The 20,814-nt window shown below is 42.4% G+C and overlaps 1 protein-coding gene across 4 annotated transcripts in view; it reads right to left on the reverse strand.

Moving 5' to 3' along the window:
• cicb (capicua transcriptional repressor b) overlaps positions 1–16,622 on the reverse strand; it is a 37,125-nt gene extending 20,503 nt beyond the window's left edge. For 3 of the 4 annotated variants that reach the window (XM_014028371.1, XM_014028369.1, XM_014028368.1), the window contains exons 1-3: positions 16,427–16,621; positions 7,219–11,169; positions 2,832–2,856 (exon numbers count right to left, since the gene is read on the reverse strand). In XM_014028371.1, the coding sequence (XP_013883825.1) occupies positions 2,832–2,856; positions 7,219–11,031 (3,838 nt within the window). In that variant the 5' untranslated portion in view covers positions 11,032–11,169; positions 16,427–16,621. Of the gene's footprint in view, positions 1–2,831; positions 2,857–7,218; positions 11,170–16,426 lie in introns of all 4 variants that reach the window. The other variant, XM_014028370.1, reaches the window with a different exon arrangement.
• Between the last annotated feature and the right edge of the window lie 4,192 nt (positions 16,623–20,814).

Here is a 20,814-nt window from a genome sequence, read left to right on the forward strand (position 1 = left end):
TTAATCAACTGAGCTGAGCTCTACTAGCCAATCCAGCTAAAAGTGAGGGAGTTGGGAAGCCTGATGGTGAGTTAAAAGCAAAGAGGGTTAGAGATTACATGTAGTTACAAGATGGATAAACCCGTCACGCCTTCAGTAATAAGCAATATGGTCTATTACACATATGGCTACTGAGTTTTCTCTTTAACCAGACTTGAAAATCAAATTAAATGTAAAGAATGCAGCAGATGCATTTATGTACGTACAAATGATGAGCAGGCAAGAGAGTAAAATCTGATAAATGCATGTGCAGAAAACTGCACAGGAAAGGTGAAGTCAGCATGAGAAGATAGTGGGAAACCACACAATTCTTTTAGTCTTTTAAAATATGTAATAAGTCATAACGAGTTCAAGAGAAGGTGTGAAGAGAAACCGTAAAAGAGAAATTCCCCACAAGCCGAGCTTAACTCGCTCTCCTTGCAGTTGTGCTGGCGGTGCAGTATTTGTGTAGGTGTTCAGCACTTTTTGCTGGCTGTCTCCTCGCGCAGACATCATGCTTTTAATGTCTRTACGTATGCCTGCGTCTGTACCCCGCAATTACACCTGTCAGAGGCACGTGATCCCACAGAGGTAACTCTTCCTCCTCCCTTTTACCTTTCCCCGGCGCCGCACAGGAGGAGCACTGCACTCGCTCTCTCTCTCCTCATCCCTTAATTCATCTTCCACCCCTGTGCTCCGTGTCTCTCCCTCCCACAGCCCACCATTCGCTCCGTCCAATTATAACTCAATCTACCAGTTGGATGCAGTTACCATGGCAACAGCCATGTTGGGCACAGGTTCCGATGCCGCCCATGGTCGCCAATTTGCCATAGATCACAATATGCCGCCTCAAAGTGAGACAAATTATTTTTGATTACTAATGGCCACAGACAGGGGCGGCTTTGTGCGACAGAAACAACATTTTTCTTTTAAGATGCTGCCTTTGTTAGAGTTTTTCAGAAAGTTGGGAAGAAAATGTTGCCATTAATTTGTTCAGGCTGGTAAATAAAATAAAAACTGTCCAGGACTGAGAATAAAAAAGTGAAGGGGTGATAGAGTACATTTAYAGCTCCATTAATCTTATTAATAAATTATCAGCAAAGCAGAAAATATCTGAAACAAAAACTTGAGACTACTGGAGACATGGGTCAATTAATGAGTGAAGGCACTTGTAATGTATGCTTTTGGCCATTTGGGGGCACTACTAGCCTGCAGATAAATAGCTAGGACAAAATGAGCAGCACCAGAAAACTAGAGCCATGACTGTGAAGCTAAAGATGCAAAAAGAAGGAATGGATGAGGAAGAAATTCAGAAGCAAAACCCAAATGATTCTGAACTTTGTGATATGAGGAAAAGATGAAATCTGTGATCTTTTCACATCAATGAGCTTGGCTTTGGCCTTAAAGAACAAGGAAAGAATCTGAATCTGCTTTAACTTCATGCATGAACTCAAAGCCTTGGAGCCTCCTCAGAGGGAGAAGCCCCACAGCATCAGTGCAATCTGAGGATCTCCTCTGTGAATGTGTCACCCAACAGGATCATTGCTGCACATGACTTTTAGTTATAAGTCTTGAGGGCTTCACACGTGCTCCAGCGTCAGTCTAGATGGCTGCGTGATCCAGATGTGGTTGTTGCCAGGGCCAGGGAGGATATGCGGGGCTTTAAGTGTTACGTAAAGCAGAGGCGGGAGGGAGGGAGTGGGGATGTTATTCCCGGGTATCCGTATCCGGGTAGACCAGGACGAGGAGAGCAAAGTGGAAAGGAGGGGAAGCGAAGCCACCGCAATGCGATGAAGCAAAGGGTTAAAAAAAAAAAGTCATAATTCTTTAGAAAGAAAAATCAAAAATGAGATGGAAGCAGGGGGGCGATAGAGCGAAGAGGGAAAAAGTGCGAAAAAGTGTATTCACGTGTACTTAAGGGAGTGTGACATGTTTACTCACTGCTCCACAAAGAGTGTGTGCATAATTCTGTGTCAGACATAACGAAACATTATAAATTATGCATTCTTCATGATGCAAAAAGGTCGTTTATTAAATCAACTTTAACCGTGAAGCATTAACACTTCCATTTAAAAAATAAACATCGCTGTCAGATACGTATCGACATTCAGAGAGAATGATTTTACAACGAAGTGTGATGCAGTTTAGCTACATGTTTGTGCAGAAAAAAAAGTGCACTTTGTCCTCCAGCTTTAGAGGGGGAAGCCCTTCAACAACACTGAGAACACCACGATCAGTAAAAATTACCATGAAACAAATACATTATTGTTTTAGAGAAAAGTTATTTGAAGACATTGATTTGTCAAGATGAGTACGCCACTAAAAGTGTTCAGTCACCTAAAAATTTCAGAGGAAGCCCTCCGATTATCCAAGATTATCTCTGGTGTCAGGAAATGTTCACTAAAACAGACGTAACAAGAAGGAGGCGTCACAGTTTGTTGGTGTGTAAAACACATGTGAGAGAGCTGAAGTTCCCCCRACTTGGAGTGAGAGAGAAACACACACACACACACACACACACACACACACACTGCACACTCACGCTGCACACTCACACACTGCACACTCACATGCAGACTGCTACTTTTACTCATGAATATTCTGCGTTATGTACGAAACACATCAGCATGATGTTTGCTTTGTTGCCATGGCAACAGCCGTGTAGCGCTCACACATCATATCCGGTTCTGGTTGATTGACACTTTGTGAGTCTATCTTCTACTAGTCACACACACACACACACACACACACACACACACACACACACACACACACACACACACACACACACACACACACACACTGATTCTCACCTGTGCCAGGACGTCCCATGATAATCTCTTTTCGAGGGACGGGGTGCAGACTTTCTGCTGGCAGNCACACACACACACACACACACACACACACACACACACACACACACACACACACACTGCATGCAACACAAACACGAGGCTGTAACACACACGTCACTTTGTCGGATGTTACATTTTGTTTTTTTTTTTTTAATGTCACATTGGTCCATGCAGGGGAAATGAATCTCTTATTTCTAGGAATTTTTTAAATACAATTTGTGTGTGCTTGTAGGAATATAATATTAAAAGAACTCATCAAGAACCTTTATTTTAATTGTTTTCTAGTATAGCCTGCATTTATCTCACTTTAATTAATATTTTCATAAATATGAATATACAGCAGTTTGTTTTACTTTTAATAAAACTGGAGTTCTCATCGGTTTAAAAAAAATTGAAAATATAATTAAAGTCACATTTCTTCCTGTCATAGTTCATTGAATTTGTAAGTAATATTTTAAGAGAAAGATTAAATAATTTAGTATTTCTAATAAAAGACAGAAAAAAAAACGGTCTTTCCTGCTGAATCGGTAAACATACATAGTAGACGTTTAGTCAGTGAAGATGAGGATGAACATGAGTCATTGCTCTCCTCATCATACAGCTATAAATGTGATAATAGTAATATATGTTTAGTTCAAGAGATGCCAAAATGAGTTTTGCATAAAATCAAAAAGTTTTCCTTTTGTGTTCGTTAAGACAGCATTACTTCAGTAAATATTTAAATTAAATTCAAGGCCCATCAGGAATGCAGAGCACCTGCTGCCTTTCATGCCAGAGTTTCAGACTGAGCTCTTCTTACTCTGAGAAATAACTATAAGCACTTTGGCAAACCTTAAAAATAACATTATGTTTAATCTCATGAAATAATGCAAGATTTCAGCCTTACTTTGTGTTTATTAATGACTCTCGGCAACAACCACAACAGATTTTAGGTCAATGTCTGTAAAATTAACTTAGAAACATTTGTGTGCTGGCTAAGGCTGATTAGCTGTGGCTGCCATCTTAATTTGAATTGCCTAGGTTAATCAGTTGTAAACTAACATTCATTGATTATTTTGTTAATGTTTAATTAAAATCTGTCTCGTGATTCATGAGATATTTTGCTAACAGACATACAGAGTTAAATAGTTAATGGCATCATTTTAAATAAATATCTTGTGCRTTCTTGTGTGTTGGGGATCAGTCTCAGCTACTACTACACTACAGTTTTATTACGATATCTGTAAAACTGACACAGTTATATCTATTTTTGTATTTGCTAAGGCTTAGGTGTGGCAGCCATCTTAAATCGAGCTGACTCCAAAATGCAATCTGTAAATGTACACCAAATGAGTCCCCTCTGAATGTTTCATTAAACTGAATCCAGCGTTTCTGTAGGTATTTTGGTAACAGACAGACACACAAACACTTCACGGCAAAAACATTGTTTGTCGTACATTGCTTGTGGTAAATATCTGCAAAGATCATTTTAGCACATTTTTAAAAAGCACAAAACCACCCTTAAACGTTACAAGTTGTAAATATACTTCACAAGCTGATAAAAATACACGCACAGCTGCACAAACTTGCAGCTCACAGACACAGCAAATGTGCGATTAATGCACTTCTTGCACGCACACAGCCAAGCGTGCATGCCCTCACACAAAGAGCCACTATTCGTTCACTCAGGGTTCCTTCACATGCAAACAAGGGGGATCTCAGGAGGAAGCGTATACTGAAAACGACACTGCTTCTTCTCCTGCCCTGTCCACTGCTCTGTCACACTCGTGAACGTCCACTGAGCACACAAAAAAGAGAGGGCAARAGGGGACGTGAATTACCCTGGCTGACACTAAGTAAATATAAACAACAAAACTGGGAAGTACACACCTTCACCTTTTTTTCTTTCCTCAGGGCTCACGTGCACACAGCCACACCGGAGTTTGAGAAAAAAATTCTTCACACACCCACAGAAAACAATAAAAGCTTACAGCGTATAAGATACACACACACAGAGACTTCAGAATCAACCTGCTTCGGTTTAGTTGGCCACAGAGGGTGGCGTACGCCTTGTTCCACTATCACAAGTCGCTATTAAACAAACAAAAACATAAACATACACACAGCAAGTCAGCAGAAAGAGTTTGTAGAGTGGAAGCACAGTTGCGAGTCAAGACACTGGCCACACAAGCACAAAATGAGCATCAGAGAGAGACTTACGCGTGATCTGAGTTCGACCTTTACATTTTTTTTTATTCTCCATGATGTCATACAGTGCTCACTCACAATTCTGTCATTCTGGTTCTAACCTAAGCACTTTTTTCTGTAAAGAACATAAACGAGGAGAGGAGAAAAAGCTTTGATTGTCCTACACAGTGTTCATCTAGCCCACTCGTTTTATACCCATTTTTGCTTTTGGCTCTAAATGTTAATTTGTTGTGTAGCACTGATTCAAGGCTCAACAACACGTCTTCCTCCTTACAGTTCTAATGTTTCCCTTTTTCTTCAGAGGACCTCTTGTTTTGTTTGTTTTATCAAATCTTCCAATTCCTTTTCTATTCCAAATCCATGATGTTGCACTGTCTCAAACGTATTGTAAAGTATAATTGTTGCCACTTAGCCTTGTTTGTAACAACTGGAAACATTAGAGAAACTCTCCAATATCGACAAAGCTAATCCTCTATAATGTAGAGGATAATCCCTATAGAAAATACAAAGACAGCGCAGCATGCATGTCAGTGCATGCACTTTTTTTTGTTTGTTTTTTCTTTGGTGCTGCATTTTAAATATTGCACACACACTTGGAGTAAAACAGAAATTATTTATGTGTTTATACATAGCAACATTAAGGTCTTTAATTTGGGGTAAGTCTGCTCAATTTCAAATGGTGTTTAGTTGTATTCATATTTATTCCTTAATTCTGAAAGCAAAAATTTGTTTCAAATTTACTGATGGGATGTATTATTTTTATTTTTCTGTGTACGATAAGTAATTTTTACTGCATATAGTGAGGTATTAGTAATTAGAGTGATTTCATCAKCCTTAAACTTAATCTGGTGACTCGGAGGTTCTGGTTTCAGAGGTTCAGCAGCTCATGTGATCAGTTCTAGCTTTGCTTTGTGTTTCCAGCAGATAGGAGGGTGGTGTGATGATAACTGAGGGGGAGACATATGGGACAACAGCATGCCGACAAACAGTAGAAAATGCACATGAATATAACCCTCTATTAGACGCTCTGTCTTCTTATATAAAATAAAAAAACATGCAGTTTTCAGATTTAATATTTTTTAAATAAACAAATATTTTTGTCTGAAATAGATATGTTTTATGAATTAAATACAACACAGTATAATAAAATGTAGTTGACATTTTATAATCAAGAACTTATTATTTTTATATGATTATTATTATTTAAAATGTCACTATAAAAAGTCATTTTATTTGTTATGTATAAAGAAAATTATATTTTGAAATTAAATAAATAAATATTTTGATTTGTGTGTGTGTAAAACAAATAGAGAATTTTCTTCAGTTACAGTATCATTTTTACTTGCTGAACATTTTCAGTATTCAAATGTTTATTTTGCAGCAACTCCAGCTAAATTCCTAAGAGAGTTTTGCCTTCACTCTAGATTTATTTGCACAATTACTACATTTTTATGAAATCCAACTGTCTGACTGGTACAATGATGATAAACTTATTGAAAGAAAAATGCTTATTGGAAATGCTTTTTCAAGGCCACTAAACAAAGCATCTCGTTTTAATTTAGGCTGTCATCTTGTGTGCTAAACAGTCCTCTAAATGCACAAAAATATATTGAAATTTAAGAAATTTTTGTAAATAATTTTATCAAAGATAAATATATTGTAAGAAGAAAGGCTAAAAGATAAAAAACAAATAAAATAACTTAGTAATAGTCAGTTTTGTTTTGTAAACAGAACAATATATGTAGATTTCATCCAGGAAGAATGACTTTAGTAATACTTTTAAAAGTCTACTTTCTCTRCATGATGAGTAATTATTTTCACTTTGAATTAGTAATCAATATATATTTTCAACTGATTATGCCTGAATAATTAACTATTGTTATGTATATATCTTTGATTGACAAGATGAGTTTTTTCTTTTTAATTTTTGTTCTATGTGGCTGAACACTGATTAAAATTATTTTTCGGCATGCACAAATAAATTATTCAATAGGCTCGTTCAACACAGCTATACTTTTCTGCTGCCGTCCTTTTTGCAAAACTTCACTGTTGTCCAAAAGGTCTCTCCTCCCTCCTTCAACATCACTACATTCACATGTACACACACACACACACACACACACTGATTCTCACCTGTGCCAGGACGTCCCATGATAATCTCTTTTCGAGGGACGGGGTGCAGACTTTCTGCTGGCAGGATCAGGGGTAACAGAGCAGTGGGAGAGGGGTGACAGGGGACTGGCTGCTGGACCTCACCACCGAACCCAGCCCCCCTGTTGTCCTCTCGTTCTCCAGAACTGTCCGTGCTACTCGGCAAAGGAGCTGTCACTGTTGTGCTGACGGTAACTGAGAGGGCTTGGAGGGCGTTGACAGGAGTGTCGCTGGTAGGCAGGGAAGAAGGTGTCGGGGACACAAGTACCAAGGTTTGGGCTGGGCTTCGCAAGAAGACAGTTCCACCCTTGGGTACTGTGGCTGCAGCTGCATTAATTGGGACAGGAACCTGGAGGCCAGTTACAGGTTGAGGAGTGAGGGAAGTTAGGGTTATGTCTTTAGATGAGGTGTTATCTCCCCCTCCCTCGTTTCTGCCGCCTCCTCTTTCCAAAGGAGACTCTGAAAATTTAGCCAGAGGGACCTCAGGATTCCTCACAATGACAGGAGAGTCACGCAAGGTCTGTTGGGATATAGGGACCAGGCGTCGAGGCCCCCCATCGGTAGTTAAAGGAGAAGGAGGAGTTGGAGACACTAGCAGAGGAGGGGGTGAGACAGCAGAGGAGGATGGGGGCCTGCTGGAGGAGGGGGTGTTCAGTCCTTTAGGTTGGGGGAAGGTCGGCGTGTGTGTGTGGGAATGTGATGCTGGAGTTTGGGGGGACAGCACTCTGAAAGAGTTGTTGAGGTCTCCCTGTTCCAGCTCTGTTTTGGGTGTGTAATCGTGATGGTGTGAGGGGAGCTGGGGTGGAGGAAGTGCATCGGGTTTTCTCTTGCTGGGACTCATGGGGACTGTAAACGTTAGGTTGGTTTGGCTGGAGGGCTGGATACCTGAAGCATGTCTCTCCCTTTCTCCTCCTCCAACTTGGGTCATTGGTTTACTGCCCCCTCCCCCTCCTCCCCCTGTGCCACTGGGCTGCCTGTGTCTCCGGTGTTGCAGGACTGGCGACGCGGTGATCGGTGAGAAGTTTGCCGGCCTGAAACCAAACAGTGGCGAGGGTGAGGGAGAGGGGGCAGGGGAAAAGGGAGACTGATTGGAGATAGGGGAGAAGGATGGGGTGCCAGAGCGGGAGCTTCCTAATGACACAAGCATATTGGCAGCCTCACACTCGTCAAAATCAAACCGTGATGATAGTTCATGAGGAAGGAGTGAAGGGAGGACCAAGCGTGGTCTGGAGTCTCCTCTGCTACTGGTTTCGCTGCTCTCTCGTGATGTGTCGTCCCACTCAAACTCGCTGCTTGTTCTACCTCGAAGATCTGAAGGTGTGATTGTTCCTGAGCTGCTTCCCCCTCCTCCTTTTTCTCCTCCTGCAGCCTCAATCTCTTTGGTCTTCATGGACAAGTGTCTAGAGCAGTATCCCCGGCGCTGAGACTCTTTCATACAACCATCCCTGGAGCACAACCTCCTCCACTGCTTTCCATTAAACTTCTTACGGATGCCATTAGGCGTGCATACCACATCACCCTTTTTGTATTTCTGCTGAGCTAACGAAAGGGGAGTCCTGGAATGAGTGGAGGCCGAGGAAGTGCCCACGCCAGAAGTGGGTGTAGAAGTCTGGGTGGGAGTGGTTTTGGATGGAGGTAGGTTTGAAGTGCTGTTGCTTATTTCAGTTGTCAGTGAGGCAGGAGAGGGGGGTGGCTGAGGACATGTGATGGTAGGGTGATGGGGTGGGCCTGCACCCCGCACCAAAGATAGCTGAGGGGAGGTGGGAGGGAATCCACTGGACTTGGAAACAATGTTTTTGCGCTGAGAGGTCCCAACATTTGAACTTGGACTAGTGGTATGTGCCATATTAAAATGAGATACCTCAACATCCTCCTCTAGAGTATTGGGCTGTTTCTGTCTTTCTCTGTCAGAGAATTTATTTCCACATTCACGAACTGTGATTGCTACAATACCAGTAGTTACAGTGGAGGAATTTATGGGTGGATGTACACTTCCATAAGTATGTCCTCCTGCAACTGTTTCATGTGAGAATCCATGACCCAACCTTGCTCCACCTCCCAGCATTCCCATTCCACTACTTAACTGGCAGACTTCTCTCTCTACCTCCATTTCCTCCCTCCGCTCCCTCTCCTCTCTCTCCCTCTCACGGTCACTTTCTTTTGCCCTCCCACCATCTAACTGTGAGACCTCCCATGGAGGGGTGAGCAGCCTAAGGCTCTGTCGAGAAACCCAAACAGCCTGACCAGTTAATTTTCTCTCCACCTTCTCCTGTCCGACTCCTCCTCCCAGAGTTCCTCCATCTTCGTTCAGAAGCACCTGGTAAGGAAATGAGACCCCAGGGTGGGATTCAACCTGAACAACAATCCCTTCTCTGTGCATCAGGAGGCCCCCTTCCTCTCCACCAAACGGTACACATACTCGTGTCCCGACAGCCACAGGTGACATGCCAGGTGGAGGGGCGTCTAAAATGAAGTCCACAGTGTTTTCCGCTTTTGAGGTTGGTGTCACCCTGGTTCCATCGTACAAAGAGTATTTAACGAGGGTCTCCTCTCCTTGTAGCTGAACTTCAACAGTACCCCCAGTCACTGTACGCACCACCCCAGGTCTAAACACAGGAGACCGGAGGCACGATTCTCCACTGCCCACAGTCTTCATAGGCATCTTTATTTGCCGAGCTAGCACTCTCTGGTTCTTCATGCCTTTTGCCATAGCATCAGCCAGCCCCTCTGAGAGGCTGACCTCTTTGAGGAGGGAGTTATGGAGAGGAGCTGTGCTGTGACAGTTTGGATGAACGTTTGGTCCTGTTGCCTCGACCACATCCAGATCAGCAGAGTGTTCACTAGCTGTATCTGTGGAGGAGGAGCGTACTGAGTTGGGTGCCCCCTCTAGTTCATTTTCACCAGGTAGTGAGTCTTTTTCTTGATGGGGTGCTGTCCTGAGGGTTTTATCCTTCATGCATACAAAATGGTTCACTTCTTTAAGTTTACTGTCCACAGTTAGCACTGACGGCTGATTACCTGAGCAATAATCACTTCCAATATTACTGCTATTTAGAGAAGTACTATGGCTCCCAGCACATTTATTACTACTGCTAGACTTACAGTTAATACCACCTGAAGTATTACTGAGAGTACTGCTATTGGTGCTCACACTAATGCTTTTATTAATACTGTTACTAATATTACAACTCTTTAAAGTGTTATTGGGTGTACTCACACTATCACCAACTTTGTTGTTGGCATTGCAGTAATTGTTAATAATGAATGAAGGGATGGAGGTAGAAATATTACTTGTAGCACTTGCATTTTTAGCAAAGTGTTCATATACGTAATTTTTCTTGGGTACACGGGCCTTAAAAGTGGCTGTTTTCCGGCTTGAAACGGAGCCTAAACTGGGGGTGTGATTGGTGGACTGCGAGGGTGCAGCTTTGGAAAGTGTTGCTGGAGCAGAGGTCAGTAGTGCTACAGAGTTAGCACTATTCCCGTTTGTGCCCACTAATTTTTCCATTTCTTTTTCCTCTGCTTTCCTTCTGTCCATCTTATCAGACTCCACAGGTTTCTTCAGCTCAGTAGGCTCCTCCTTCGTGCCGATATTGCTGTTTGTTGTTGGTTCTTTATCTGAGATGGCGTCTGTGTGTGGCGGGCTGTGTTTGTGTTTGGAGAAGGTGCTCGGTGCGTGCTGGGTGGTTTTGGCAAGAATCTCCTTCTTGACTTTTTTGGGGTCTTTCTCTTGGAGAGGCTGAGAACCCCCCCTCCTTTTCCCCCCTCTGCCTCTTGTTAACGGAGGAGAACGTCTTCTGTTTTTCTTCAGGGGTCTCATCTTTTCTTCACAGTTTACAAAGTGCAGCAGATTATGTCACACTCCTCTTTTGTASTTTTTAAGGCACTCTTTAATTTCGTATCTTCCACAAAATTCTCTTCTGCACTATTTCCATTCGTCTGTTATCTGCAGCGCAGTCTGGAAAGGAAGAGGGAGATGCAGAAGACAGGTGGTCATTTACTGTCTTCATAATCAAAAATTGCTGAGAACAAAAATGACGTCATACCTGGAAGTCCACTACACTGCACTAGACACATTGGCTCAATATCTGAAGTATGCTCTCATGCACCCTCCATGCCTGCTCTGAGTCTCTAAAATGTGCATGCATGCATGCCGCTGTGTGCTCATCTTTGCTTAGACAGTYGCAAAAGATTAAACCTGGATTCCAGAGTTACAGAGGGGAACATTTCAAAACAATTTATTTAAAAATAAGGACAGCTTTTTTTTAGACAAATCAGTGCAAGATTTTATAATAATTAGCCACTCACAAACACACACACACAAAGAAAAATTAATTATAAAGTGTCATTAATATAAAAGAAAGAAAGGAAGAATTTGTTACTTTCATTAAAAACAGCAATTTAAATGTAACACACACACGTTACTCCCACAGTTGCCTGATGCCTTCACTCGACTCCCCCCAGCTACTTCAACATGCGACAGCTTTCTCACGCTATGCATTATGAACTTGATTCTGTGTGACCAACTTGGGAGCAAACATGGCGTTTGTTTTGACTTCCATCGTAGAACTGCTGGCAGTGGCCTGGGTGAGGTCACCACTACAACAGGAGTGGGAGAAAACGAGGAGTGCACGGCTGTTTGGATGTTTGATCAAACAGGCTGTTCTTCTGGAGTCAGTGGGCATTTCCACAGTCATCCTAGCACTCGCCGGCTCCCTCTCACTCTTTCTTGAAGTCTCAGTCTACAGTCGCCTTTTGTCAATGTCACACTGATACTCTCTCACTCACTTTCACTCTCTCTCTCTCTCTCTCTCTCTCACACACACACACACATACTCACACACATATACACAAAAAGACAATATAATTGGAATAATCTGCCTTGGTTATGATACGCCCAAAATGAGAGAAATTAAAAAGCTGGCACAGGATCAGGAACACTCACTGATGCAAGATTACAGGCTTAATACAATGGCACACGCAGACACACACACACACAAACATGTGCGTATGTGCTCCTCTCGATTAGACACAACTCCTCACTCACGTGTGCAAATGCCCGATTTCCTACAAAAGCTGATATTAACACTGGCACACTAACTTATAGAATGCATGCAGGTGCTTTTACTGACATTGAAACAAAGTTTAACACACACACACACACACACACACACACACACACACACACACACACAGGGTGACCTCATTGTTAACTGTTTAACAATTTAAATGAATAATACACGGACTCCCCCACCTGCTGTAAAACAACACATCTCATTCTGGGCCTGAAAAGAAAACRGTCCTTTCACACACTCGTCGCTGCATCACTAAGAATCAACTCGTTATTTTTTTTCCATTATTTTGTTACAGATTGTAAATGCGTGGTGTTAAAATACACAAATTTGAATTAATTTAGCTGTGAAATTGCATACATCCRTTGTGATACCACAGTTTGTCAAATCACCACAACAGCTCAGTGACCTCGTCACAATTTTTTTTCAAGTGTTTCCTGCAGATCTAAAAATGCAACCTAATTTATGAATTAATAACTATGAAACCATTCTCAAAAGATTGTGGATATATGTTTGATTAAACATAAATGTKAGACAGTAGTGGTTTCCCTGCTTTTAGTTTAAAAGAAGTAGTTGGATCGGTCAAAGCTTCCAAGGGAAATGAGTCACATAGATATTGTGCTACAATCAGACACTGCATTAGCTAAACTGAAATAAAGCAAAGTTTGACAAAAAAAATAACACGCCTCTAAGTCCAGAAATGTTTCATAACGATAAATTTAGTAGTTGTGTAAATTGTCAATCATCTTTGACAAACACTAGAAAAGGAAAGCAAAGTCTCTGACTGTAAAAATGCACTTCCAACCAGTCCCAGACCAAGTACCCCATCATTAGAGGAGACCCTGGGGCCTGGACAGGGTGTGCTAGTCTTGTAGACGAACTTCAGAAAACTGAAAAAGGGAGGAAAGAGTCAGAGCTGCATCGCTGACTGGAGAGATGATTAAATAACTTGCAAGGTTCTGATCATAGCTTTAGAAATGTGTTTGGTCATGCTTGTGGCTTTTCAAAAGGCTCTAGACTCTGACTGATAAGCTAGCAGTTAGTGTGTGTCTGTTTGTTCTGAAACTGTGACAGAACTGGATGGTATGGCACACGATGTGCATGTGTAAATACCAAAACAGTTTCAGAATTAGGCACAAGCCTATTTCTTAATTTCAGAGAAATAAATTTTGTTTAGTTTTCAACTTGTGCACATTTATAACAAAGTGGCTGTGATTGTAAATTYAATTGTCATTTTTCAAGCATATTAATTTTCTTCTCATATATCTGTGTGTGTGTTTGGAAAAGCAACCCTCTTAATTAGATATTTTTAAATAAAACCCTGACAAAACTCCACTATTGTCAAAAACACCAGTTTTAAATTAAATTACAGGGTCAAAGTGTATGAATTTATGTATGAACTATCAGTAATTCCCACGCTGTCGTGTGATAAAGAGAAGAGAATCGAAATGTTTCAGATGGCGTAATCCTTCCCTGGAAGATCAAAACAAGTACACACTCAAGGTCAACAAACATCTACAAATGAAAATACCAGATGACCTTTAACTCTTGGTGCGAATGTGTAAAAAAAACACTCCTGGGTGATAAGTTACTGTATAAATTGTCAGTCAAGAATTTGCTTGCAAAAATCAAATGCTGCCAAATCCTGATTGTTCTCAGGGCTGAATCAGGGAGGACCTCTGTCGTAATTTAGGGAATTCATGACACCGTCCAGCTTTTAGAGGYGGCTGGGGGCAAACTGGTTGCTGGTCCGATCTAAAGCAAGTGTAAATCTTGAATAGACAGATAATCACCATCTCCATGGCGCCGGACTGGACTCCCCCCTTAAAGAGCAAAAAGGGGGTTGTTTTCACCCAATAAACCCGCAGGATAATGCAACCTGCCTCATAATGTAACCGTCCTCCATAGTGACACCAAACTTTACACACACACTAAATGCTCTCCCGTACGCCGTTAAAACCCCGTCACACTCACACATCCATCCTGCCGTGTAAACACTCGCCCACACTCACGCACGCAACAAAAGTTTGAATTTCTGGGTAAGAAAATAAAAACAAATTTGATCATTTACATCTAGTGATGATAAAAAAATAAATCAATGCAAGTAAATGAGTTTTTTAGATTTGTGGAAGTAGGTGCATGTAAAGCGTCACGATCAGTCATTTATGAGGTGGTCTCTGCTCCGTGTTGCTACGGGAAAATGAAGTTGTACCGCGTTTATTACTCGACTATGCCACTGTAATAAACAAATGACAGTTTATTGAGTTTGTCAAATGGAGTGCAGCCTCGCCGTGACATGGCACAGGCTGTGTGTGAGATGTGAGGGGCATTATATTTGAAGCCGTAGCTGCTTTCAGGTTGTGCCTACCTCACGAAGCGTTGCGTTTGCACCGTATGCCAATGAGAGCGTGTAAGCAGGCATGCCGCAGCTCATCCCTTTGCCTAAAAGCATTTTATGGGGTGTCTGTTCTGTGCTGTMTGGGCGCAGGGCTGCAGTGATGAGGACGGGGATGGAGAAGTGTGGTGGTATACGGGAGATGAGGACAGGAGGACGGCTGTGACGCCGAAGCTCTTTGGCCCTCCGTGTACTCTTCGGCATGGCAGGGCGTTCTTTGCCCTTAACTGGGTCACCGGGGAACACACTCACACATGAAACAGCAAAATAAAGGGGGAAAAARRAMMWKSYTYMWKSMAAAWWAAAAAACGGATGTTTCTGTGTATATGTTCATGAGTGAGTGGGAGGTAATTGCACAGACAACATGACACAAATAAAAGAATATGGTGTTTTAGGTTGAGGACGAGCTCTGCGTGCATGCATGTGAAAGAGAGCACWTTTACCAGGAATATACTGGCAGCCGTGCAGAGGACGGCTGCAGATATATTACACGAACAAAACTAAAAGATGACATTTGTGCACTTGGGCCAGGGATGATCAGGAGTTCGCGGGGCATTGATCTGAGGTGACTCTTCTTGTTTGGGACCAAATGGCAGAACTGCCAATGCCACATCAATGGCATACAAGCTGCTCAGCAAGCCCCATCAGGACCACACAGGAGCGGCAATGAAGGGTATGAGGGGAAACCATGCAGGAGAGATGGGGGTGCTGTTTAAAAAAAAAGGAAGAAGAATTAAAACCCTTAAGTGAAAATATTCAGGTGGATTAGACAGGAAAAGCTGTCAGCGGTGTCATGGAATGTGGATTGCGGGATGGTGGAGGATAAAAGTGTGTGTGTGTGTGTGTGGGGGGGGGGGGGGGACACCGAGTGCCCTGTCTTTGCGCTGATCTGTGAGTACTACTAAAGGAAGACGCCACACAATGTCAAAGGAGTATTATGACTCCAGGCTCTCACAAACAAGCGGTTTAAAGTGACGTTTAATTACCTCGACCAGACACAAGCCGTAATTCTTCTGTATTCAACCACGTTTGGCATGCAAATACTCCCTACAACGCCCGAAGTAACACACGGAAGCACACAAGCGAAGCCCGGTGTTGCCTGAAAAGACACTAGCATATGAAACAAAAAAAACTAAACTTGGAAAAAAGCAGGAATCTGTTCGTGTTTTCGCTCTAGTAAGCAGCTCAACATTAGTAGTAGTGGTTGTAGTGGACGTAGTACGAGACCAGAGCTAGAAGATGCTCACATTACGACCGCAAACATTTTTTTCTTTTTAAAAAAAATATTATTTAATGTCATTTGCAGATGTATATATAACAACTCACTCCGTGGATGTTAGTAAACACACGGACTGCAGTGCTGCGAAATAGGTCGGTTGTTTTTGTGTGTTTTTTTTACTACGCTGCTGCGCTGCTCCGCGCAAAACTCGAGAACTGAGGTCGATTAAAAAGTGATTTCCAGTGGTGATACGAYCGTAATACTAACCAAGGGAGGCTTAAATGTTTCCGTGGGACTGCGGTRAAACATTTCAGAAAGTTTTCTCCTTTTCTCGGGCTGTTACGCTCCCAGCCCTTCTCGGGTTTTCCTCCTCGGCTCGGAAGCCTTGTCACTCCGTTTTCTTTGGACGGAAGGGAACACTCGACGACTGTTTGTTCAAGTTTCTATTGTTTTTAAAGCTAGCTCCAAAACATGGAAAATTCGTGTCAAGTTGAGCTTCGCTACCTCTACTAACTTAGTTTCAACTCACCCAAAACAGAGCCTTTTTCCGCTCTCTGTCGTCAGAGAAAAGATTTACGGTCTTATTTTTTCGACGGGGAGACTCGAACAACTCTCGGTAATGTCCCTCTTCGCTGTCGGCTTCGAGGACTTCGCGGAGCGGGTTCGCGCTTTACTTTTCCTCCGCCAAAACATGTCTTTCCCCCGCAGAAACTCAAACGAGGATGTGAAAAAACTATCGGTCTCCTTTTCCACTACAGTCACAAAATGGTGAATGAACCACTAACAGCTGGGCGAGCTGACCAATCAGAGGCCGCTGACAGGTACAGTAGCCAATCAGCGTCGCCGCTACTGAAAAGTGGGCGGGGCGGTGTCTCACAGTCGGGTTGACGGACAGGTGGATCTAGCTAATAGCGGCAGAGATGCCGAGCCAGACCTGTGTCCCGTCCCAAACTTTACAGTACCCAATAAGAGCTCTGGGAACCATAGGAACAGCATGAAGGACGGCCGTGGGGCGGGAGCAAATAACTGCGAGCCAATAGAAACGCACAAATGCCCCCTCCTTTTTTTTATAAGGAGTATGTTTACCATAATTGACAGCACCATGAGCAGACTGTGATAATGCAACAAACGCTCAGCCTCTTCAAGTTTAACATATAAGCGTCGCACTGCAGTTATTATCTCTGCTGCTTGGCGTTCAATCATTGCTAAGTGCGTTTTTAAAACTATTTCGTATCATTCTAATAAAGGCAGTGAAAGCCACGACGAGGAGGGGAAACACTGAGGGGGTTCAGAAATTAGTTTCGAAGATGATCTTCACTGGTGTGGCGCAGCCGAGCCGCCGCTCTCCCCTCTCGCTTTTCTCTCAGCAACAGACTCTCACTTTCACTGCGTCCAGCCAATCACAGCGCAGGATCCGGCTCACTCTGACGTCCACGATGCCCTCAGCCCCGCCCACTCCGTTGAAAGTGAACGGGACCCGTCTCGGCTGACGTCACTTCCCCGGCAGGCGATTGGGCCGGCGTGCCACGTCTCGGGGCCAATGGGCGCACGCTGCGGTGATGTCACCACGAGTGTTGCCACCAGCTGGCCTAAGGGGGCGTGGCCTGTCGTAAACTCCTCGCTAACCCCCCAGTGTTTGTAACTTGCAAGGCAGTGGTGGAGATGAACCCAAGTGCTGACTAAAAAGATGTGCATGCTATGATGATGATGATGATGATGATGATGATGATGATGATGATGATGATGATGATGATGAGCACCTGTGACACAGGTTTCTTGCACGTGCGATCACTTTGTTACATGACATTTACACGGTGACCTTCAGACTCTGCAAGAACAAAACGAAACGAGGCTGCTGCCAGTCACAGGAAAGGAGCCATAATAGTAAACATTACATAATCGTTTGGTCTGTAGTAGAATTCCAGACTCATGCAGAGGAGAGAGCAAGGGAGGAGACGCGCCCCCTAATGGTGTCAYCTGGTGAATACATGAATACCGCTCGACCTCAGAGAGGGACAAACAAGATGCGCAGACCTGAAGAAAAAAAAGTAGTTTTTTTTTTCCTGCAGGTCCATATTTTATAAGAACATGCCAGCAGCTATTCACCGTGCTTCCTAATATTTGTGATCTGTGTGTGTTTGTGTTCTTGTATTTGTTACCTTTATGAAACATTTTATTGCATATACACACCTACCTTGTAGTCCTTATGGAAACCTAAGACTCCATTTTTGGGTTGTGGGTTCGGTTTAGGTCTAAGTTGTGAACTGATTTTAGGTTAGGTTTAGGGAAAGGGGTCATGGTTTGCCTATAAAAACGACTGAAAATGAATGGAAGTCAATGAACAGTCCTAATAAGGACAGAAAAACCAAGTGTTGGTTTAGAGTGACATCTAGTGGGGAAAGGTTGTACTGCATGCAGTGATGACATCTTTTAAAGTGGTCTTGTTCAGTAGTTTCCCAAGATCTCTGAAGATCTTTCAGAGGTTTCCTTTGAACTTTTTCTCCCTTTGGCAGCAAATGTTAGTATCTAAAAAATGGTATTTTTATTATATATGCCAGGAACTAACTCAATGCTCCAAACTCTCATCCAGCTCTACCRGTTTCCTTTTATGTTTTCCTGCAAAATCACTGCATGACTGTGCTCCTCCTCTTTCACTCCTAAACTCTGTTCAGGGACTTCAGGTCTTCTGATATTGGACGAGTTCATACCAGGATGCTCACTTTTTGTAACAGTGCTTTCAGAGTTGCTTGAGTTGACAGCTCTGAATTACTAAAAACAAAATGCGTGTGAATAATTCAAGAACTAAATGTACACCAGATTTCATCTTTCTGAGCCAAAGACAGTTTGAAAACATCTGGATTGTTAAACTGATGGARCTGGAAGGGTTTCTGCTGCCAGATGTGCTGCATGTGTGAGCACTGAGGAGCATGACCTGTAGATGCAACTCCTGGTTCTACTGATGCAACTTGTGTGTCCCTTTAAGGTTTCAGTTTGAAACTACTGCTCATGTCTGCTCTGCAAAGTGAGCAATTTCAATTAATTTGTTTTCATTTTATTTATACACAAAGCCAAATTACAACAAAAGTGGTTTCAGGGCACTATACAAAAACATTCACTTACATTATAAATGCAGTTAGTAAAAGTTTTTGTCTAAACCAGCAGATTGTATCAAATCTTCACTTTGTCACAATCATCCATCCTGAGCAGCTCATTGAAAAGAAAGACAAGGAACCTTTTTAACAAGAGGAAACCTCCTGTAGAACCAGAACCAGACTCTAGACAAGCAGCCATCTGCTTTGACCTGAGGACAGGGAAGAGACAGAATAACTGGACACAATTGGTCCAGGTGCAGTTTCTATGGGATGCAAAAAAAAACATGTTAATGAAGGAAATAACTGTAAATAAAACATGAACAGTAGAGTGAATACAYACAGCAGCTGAGTGAGGAAATGCAGGACAAACACWGTGATATTTGAGAAGTGATATGAAGTTGATGTGATTCACAGAAAGTGTGCAATATTTGGTTAAACAAACATAGGCAGGTGCATAAATTTGGGCACTGTTGTCATTTTATTGATTTCAAAACCTTTAGAACTAATCACTGGAACTCAAATTTGGTTTGGTAAGTTGAGTGACGCTTGACCTCCATACAGGTGACTCCAAAAATGAGAAAGGGCATTTAATGGGGGCAATAGTAAGTTTTTCTCCTCTTTGCATCTTCTCTGAAGAGTGGCATCATGGGAGTCTGAAAACAACTTTCAAATGAGCTGAAAACAAAGATTGTTCACCGTCATGGTTTAGGGGAAGGATACAGAAAGCTATCTCAGAGATTTCAGCTTTCAGTCTCCACTGTGAGAAACATTGTGAGAAAATGGAGGATCACAGGCACAGTTCAAGTCAAGGATCGAAGTGGTAGACAAAGACAAATCTGGAATAAACAGAAGTGAAGGATGTTGAGAACAGTCAGAGTCAACCCACAGACCAGCACCAAASACCTACAACATCATCTTGCTGCTGATGGAGTCACTGTGCATCGTTCAACTATTCAGCACACTTTACACAAGGAGATGCTCTATGTGAGAGTGATGCAGAGGAAGCCTTTTCTCCGCCCACATCACAAACAGAGCTGCTTGAGGTATGTTAAAGCACATTTGGACAAGCCGGCTTCATTTTGGAATAAGGTGCTGTGGACTGATGAAACTAAAATAGAGTTATTTGGGCAGAACAAGGAACAAGGACTATTATGCATGGAGGAAAAAGAACACAGCACTCCAAGAAAAACAGCTGTCTGTGTTTGGAAACCATCAAACCTGAATGAACTATAGATGTTTGTAAAGAAGAATGATCTAAAATACCTTCAACCACAATCCAGAGGAGCACCTCTGCCTAAAGTAGACCCTCCTTTCTGCGAAAGGAGTGGGGTTTTTTTAGTTAAGTTTTTTTAGTGCCCATTTATGCCTAATTTTGTTTAAACAGTTATTGCACACTTTCTGTAAATCATATAAACTTCATTTCACTTCTCAAATATCACTGTGTTTGTTCCCTATATGATATATTTTACTGTTTTTTTATCCAAACAATCAATGATTTATAAAGGTAAATCAGGAAAATTAACAAGGCTGCCCAAACTTTCGCACCCCACTGCAGCTGCCCGTTGCTCTATTTGAGTGTATCTCATGAGTAACGGGTTAAATGCAGAGGAMAAATTTCATCACTGGGGATACGAGGTATCAGGTGCCCATGTCTGTGTTCATTTGTCTGCATCAGCAAATACCTGTATATTATGAGCCACTGAGCAGATTTTAACAAAGTTTTCAGAAAATGATCATCTAATTGACTCAACTCAACCAACTGACCTTTGAAAACACATAAACGGCTGTTGGTTTGACAAAGTTAGAATTTGGTGTGGTATAGCTG

This window comes from Austrofundulus limnaeus, unplaced genomic scaffold (genome assembly GCF_001266775.1).
Source record: "Austrofundulus limnaeus strain Quisiro unplaced genomic scaffold, Austrofundulus_limnaeus-1.0 Scaffold753, whole genome shotgun sequence".
NCBI classification, from domain to species: domain Eukaryota; kingdom Metazoa; phylum Chordata; class Actinopteri; order Cyprinodontiformes; family Rivulidae; genus Austrofundulus; species Austrofundulus limnaeus.